This window comes from Heterodontus francisci, chromosome 21 (genome assembly GCF_036365525.1).
Source record: "Heterodontus francisci isolate sHetFra1 chromosome 21, sHetFra1.hap1, whole genome shotgun sequence".
Lineage (NCBI taxonomy): Eukaryota > Metazoa > Chordata > Chondrichthyes > Heterodontiformes > Heterodontidae > Heterodontus > Heterodontus francisci.
The window spans coordinates 30,968,891-30,975,038 of record NC_090391.1 but is presented as its reverse complement, the minus strand read 5'-3'; the positions used below and the strand labels follow the sequence as shown (position 1 = coordinate 30,975,038).

The window sequence follows — 6,148 nt, the reverse complement described above, 5'->3', positions numbered from 1 at the left end:
ACATTTAAAAGGCACGATCCACTCTGCAATATTACTTCATTTTTATCTGATGTGGTCCAGTGTGCAGTATATTTGAACATCTTACATTTACAAGATGGCGTTGAATTATTGTTACATGCTTTACAGTGACCAGATGTTTTCCCAGTTTTTCACCCTCTGTTCCGAGTTAGCAATATTGGTTCTGTTGTAATTCAGATACCAATGTTTATTCTTTCTGTTGTATATGCACTGCAGGCGGCATCCCCAATGCAGTTGCATTCTGCTGGCTTGGTAGTTTATTGGCCAGTTCTCTCTCTTAAGAGAGTCAGCCTGTTAACTGCCATGACCTGCCAGCCTTGTGGTATGGTGCAGAGGAAGGGTATGGATTGCAATCTACACAGCTTGATGCATCTTGCTGTCAATTGCTTGCTATTTGCATAATCTCCCATTCAGTGTAATCAAGTATTTCACTCCATTCTTCAGCTCTTCTCTGAATTTTTCCTGTGTCAGCCCATAGATACACGTGTTGGTGCAATAACTGAGAAGCTGCAGCATGTATCCCGTTTGCTGGTTGATGTATATTGGGTTACTGTAGTATCTGTCTGTATAATTGTAGTTTTTCACCCGCCACCTTTGGGAATGCACAACATATGTCATCCAGAGAAGAATGAAATTACCAGATATAGTAAAGAGCAAGATCATTGACCTCTTCCGGTTCTTGCTCTCTGGATCATTTTGGTTATTGATGCTGCTGAGGAACGCCCTGCGGACTATATTGGACTTTATAACATGTTTCACAGTGAGAGCATTTAACAAAAGGATCAAAAAGATCGGCACTAAAGGTGTTAAAATGCTGTCAATCCACTCGTATGCGGCCCATAAGGGAGAAGTGTAATAGGCAGGGGTTTCAATGCAGAAGTATGGAATGTTGTTAATTATAAGTTGAGGTTCACACAAGAAATATAAGGGGATAATTCTCAGGCAGCTGAGCACGCACACGGTCGCTAAAACCATGTTCGCCGTTCTTTGGGTACAATGCCTTTGTTTGAGATTCGGACAACAAATAGCTACAAAGCGATCAAAGGTGAAAGCAACCGTGAACCAGACGGAGCAGTGCAGTGCTGCCATTTTCGTGACTAGTTTTATGGTGCATATGGGAGTGATGAACAATAAATTTATTGGCAAGTAAATATTGTTAATTCGCTTCAATATGACTTCAATGATCACCACCATTAGATCCGCCACTGCCATTGCCACCAAGTAATGAGTGACACATTTGGAGAGACCACACTTTCCACGGGACAGGATCACAATCGCGAGCAAGTTGACTGCAAGAGAGAGAAAAGAGAACTATCATTACACCATCCCAAGATCAGTCGCAGTCCCCAGCCATTGGCACTAATTTCAGGGTTGATGTTGCCTTTGTTAATTGTGATTAGTTCTGTACACAAAACTGATGCGGGGTTGCAATGTGGCAAATTAAAATGAACTGAATTGCACAGAAACTGAGATAAATAAAAGATTGTGGAAAAATGTGAGGATGTAGAAGATTCTGATAAAGCAACAATAACGTGAGTTGCTTCAGAAAAAAATTCCATGAAGGAGGAACAGAACAAGACAAGTTTAATATGAGAATCCCGATGGATGGGACTTCTCTCACCGGGTCTCATTCTTATCCTTCCGATTACCGCCAAATAATTACCTGCAAAGTGTACTCTTCCTGCTCCAGCACAGTTACCTCTGGTGTCCCTCAATGATCTATCTTTTACACGCTCCCATTTCTCATTGCCATGCTACTCCTTGGCGTCATCATCCAAAAATGCTGCATCATTTTCCACATTTCTGTTGACAACACCAATCTTTACATCACTAACACGTCTGTCAACTCCTTCACGCCTCTAAGTTATCACACTGCTTGTCTGACATCCATGATGAACAACATTTCCTCCAGTTAAATATTAGGAAGTGTGAAACCATTGCCTTCTGCCCGTCACATCTCTGTTCCCGAGCCATTAATTCCAAGCCACTCCCTGACAACTGTCAGACATTGAACAAGACTGTTCACAACGTCAATGTTATACTTGATGAGGAGCCAACTACATAACTGCGCCATCACTAAGGCTACCTATTTCAACCTCTGTCCACTGTCCAACTCGACCCCTGCCTCAACTCATCTGCTGCTGAAACCCTCATCCATTCTATTGTTTCCTCCAGATTGAATATTCCAATACACTCCTGATTGGCTTCCTATATTCTTTCTTCTGTAAACTTGAAGTCATTCAAAACCCTGCTGCCGGTGGCTTTACTCGCACTAAGTCCCGCTTCCCTATCACACTTGTGCTCACTGACCTATCTTGGCTGCCTGCCAAACAACGCCTCTTTTGTAAAATTCTGAGCCTTGTTTTAAATTCCGCCGATTGCCTCACCCCTCCGAACTCTGTAGCCTCCACCAGATCGAAAATCTTTGCAGATTTCTAGTCTCCTCTAATCCTGGCCACTTGTTCATCCTTGATATTAATTGCTCCACAATTGGCGACCGAGCATTCACTGCCTGGATTCTGAGCTCTGAAAATCCCTTCGAAATCTATTCACCTCTCGAACTCGCTTTTCTCCTTTATGATATTTCTTAAAGCATGCCATTATTTCCTTATGTGGCTCGGAGTGACATTTTCTTTTCTCTATAATGCTCCTGTGAAGGGCCGAGGAATGTTTTATTCCTTCAAAGGCGCTATATTAGCACAAGGAGCTGTTGCTGACTGGACATTGATGTGGACTAAAGATAAACAAGATGTAAAATGGAATGTGTAATGAAGGCAAGAGACTGCAATACGATCAATAATGAATTCAAAGGGTGCAAGAAAACGGTAAACTAAGCAACGAAATCACACTTACCAGCCCTACTCTCATGTCCTCTTTACTCTTTAATTTTCCCACCTTTCCAATCTACTCTTTCCCGGTCAACCAATACTAATAACTACCCTGTACTTTCAGGCAACTCTGCAATGGATAGACAGGCAGTGGAGGGAGAATCAGGGCAAAATAAAACCATCAGCGATCGAGGGAATTTATGGTCAGTCTGGTGGGTTGGAGAGAGATAAATCTTCAGTGGAGCTAGGGAATCAAATAACCGGAAAACCAGCCAGAGGGAAAGATTCAATCAAGTGGCATTCTTACAAAATGCCAGCTCATATGCATCTCTTTATCCATTTCTACAACCACCTAAATCCATTTCCATAATTTGTTTTGTTCCTTCTCTCTATCTCTCGCTCCCTCTCTTTCTCTCTCTCGCTCCCTCTCTCTCTCTCTCCCTCTCTCTCTGTCTCTATCCCTCTCTATCTCCCAGCTTCAATTGATGGTGCCCTTTTCCCCAGCTCTGTAGGAAGTTAAGATCAAAAATACTCCGACGGGGGTTATCCCTGTCATTTAATTCCCAAGCACTGGGGAAATCGCGAATTGGCGAGTATTGAACCCACAGTGTCCATCACCTATGAATTCCATTGATATAATTTTCGGCCTGCTTCATTTAGATTGAAATTTTCACATGCAGTATTTACATTTAACAAAAATACATCTCTTTCGGTATGACCAAATAATCAATTGCAAAGCCTTGCCCTGTGGTATTTCTCCAGCATTTAATGATCAGTGTAGACGCCATTTGTTCTGCGTCCAAACATAGTTTTAAAAGACTATTACTTATTCTGGATAACTGTCACATTTCTCTGCCATCCAGTGAAGTTTAAACAGTCAAGTTACTGGTTGCAGGACGGAAAATAATTGTGCATACAACGCTACATAATAACTAATTGATTTCCTACAGAGGTGCCTTTTGAACAGCACCCTCACCAACAGAGAGCCGACGAGGAAATGACTGGCCCTGAAAACTTCTCTCAGATCTCCGGCAGAGTGAAAGTTACTGATTAAAGGTTAACGACATGAAACGTTACCCCTGTTTCCCTCGCTGCAGAAGCTGCCAGACTTGGTGAGTATTGCCATTTTTTTCTGGTTTGATTTCATCATTGATATTGAGTATGTAGTCTATTTCAACAAGGGAAAATACTTTTTTATTAATCAATGTATGAGCAGGACCCTTTCAGTAGAAGCAGTGCAGAGCTATCTTTCTCTGGAATCCTGATTCTTGTGAAAAGCTCATAGACAACGTTCTGGACTAAAATTATCAAATTTCAGGTGAAAATGCTTTGCTTTTCCTTCGGTATTAACCTGATATTTCTGACAATACAAGAAAACAAGTTGAAACCTCAACGGAAACAAAGGTGCAATTTTGCACGGGATGACTGCTGACATCTGTTGCCAGCAGCTATTGGAAATATGGAATTCTCCCAGATACAGTAGTGGGATATCACTCACCATTATTTCTGCGGTTGAAGTTTCAAAAAAGTTGTTAATTTTAATTGAGAAATCGAATTAAGCAGAGAACAAATAATGCTAAATATATTGATACAATGGAATAGGCGATCATATCACATAAGTCAAAACACATTACATAGTTTGCGTATTCTCTGTTTTCTTTGTTTTCTTTCCATCTGTCTTTCTGACAGTCTCCATCTCTTTCTTATGTCCAAATTTATTAATACTAACATGTTACAGTAGAGGACAAGGAACAAGAACAGAAGCAGTTACACTGCTTTATACTTTGACCAGTTTTATTGCCTTACCTGTTATACCAACGGCTGCAAGAACAGGATAGTAGATGCGTTCAAATTTAAAGATGAATGGATAATCCATGATCCATGTCATAGAACGCTGTCTGTGAGACTGTGACTGAAAATTGTCAACTCAGTCAAATGAGACCCTACTTATACCAGTGAGCGACAGACGCTGAGATACTTAGTTGAAGTGCACCACATTAGTTACATTCAGTTAAACAAACAAAATTAATCATCTTTCTCCCCAAGTCTCCATTATGCAACTAAACCTATTTTCAGGGCAATTTCAAAACACTTAAAAATTGCTTTGGAATATCTTCAAAAACAAGTGGTCACCTGCACGCTGTGACTGAGCTGCATAAACAGCCTCATTAAACAAATCTCTGGACATTGGCTACATGTACAGACAATGACTTTGATTGTCATTTTCTAAAATCTCTACTCAGAACTGTGTACTGTGTGAATGGTCCCCAAGTGTTTGTAATTGGTAGCTGAACTTATTGAATGTAATTGATAATTTAAGCTTCCAGGAGAAGAGAGCAGGGATATATTTAACAGGAAAATAGATAATCACATTGCTATGAAAATTTTTTCAAAGGAAATTTCATTTGCAGGTTTTGAGTTTTTGTGTAAAACCTAACCTTTACTGGATGTCACATGCCTTTAGCTAAATAAACAACAAGAGCCGTGATGACTCGAGGAGTTGTTCCCAGAGAAATGACATGCGAAGTTTCATGGTGGTCAGGAAATTTTGGGAAGGCGGTGGCGAAATGGTGTTATCACTGGACTAGTAACCCAAAGACCCAGGGTATTTCTCTGGGGGCATGGGTTCGAATCCCACCACAGCAGAAGGTGGAATTTGAATTCAATTAATCTGGAATGAGAATCTAGTCTAATGATGGCCATGAAACCACTGTCGATTGTTGTAAAAACCCATCTGCTTCACTAATATCCTTGAGGGAAGGAAATCTACTATCCTTACCTGGTCTGGCCTACATGTGACTCCAGAACCACAGCAACGTGGTTAACTCTTCCATGCCTCCTGAAATGGCCGAGCAAGCCACTCATTTGTACCTCACCGCTACAAAGTCAATAAAAAGGAATGAAACCGGAAGGACCACCGGGCATCGACAACGGCAAACCCAGCCCACCGGGTGGCACAGTGGTGCAGTGGATAGCACCGCAGCCTCACAGCTCCAGCGACCCGGGTTCAATGCTGGGTACTGCCTGTGTGGAGTTTGCAAGTTCTCCCTGTGACTGCGTGGGTGTTCTCCACAAGCCAAAAGACTTGCAGGTTGGGAGGTAAATTGGCCATTATAAATTGCCCCTAGTATAGGTAGGTGGTAGAGAAATATAGGAACAGGTGGGGATGTGTTAGGAATATGGGATTAGTGTAGTATTAGTATAAATGGGTGCTTGTTGGTCGGCACAGACTCGGTGGGCCGAAGGGCCTGTTTCAGTGCTGTATCGCTAAACTAAACTAAAACTGAACAGCACTGTCGACC

At 41.6% G+C, this 6,148-nt stretch overlaps 1 protein-coding gene across 1 annotated transcript; it reads right to left on the bottom strand.

The window, feature by feature from the left end:
• Positions 1–408: 408 nt before the first annotated feature.
• LOC137381076 (probable G-protein coupled receptor 139) lies at positions 409–4,722 on the bottom strand. Its single transcript, XM_068053466.1, has 2 exons — positions 4,653–4,722; positions 409–1,307 (listed from the first exon to the last, which is right to left on the bottom strand). The coding sequence occupies exons 1-2, from the start codon at positions 4,720–4,722 to the stop codon at positions 409–411; spliced, it is 969 nt and encodes a 322-aa protein (XP_067909567.1).
• Positions 4,723–6,148: the final 1,426 nt, after the last annotated feature.

Excerpts from the sequence above, each read along its gene's own strand:
- LOC137381076 (XM_068053466.1), bottom strand. The coding sequence starts at position 4,722 with ATGGATTATCCATTCATCTTTAAATTTGAACGCATCTACTATCCTGTT. Across the intron at positions 1,308-4,652 it reads TGCAGCCGTTGGTATAACAG|TCAACTTGCTCGCGATTGTG; the intron begins GTAAGGCAATAA and ends TCTCTCTTGCAG.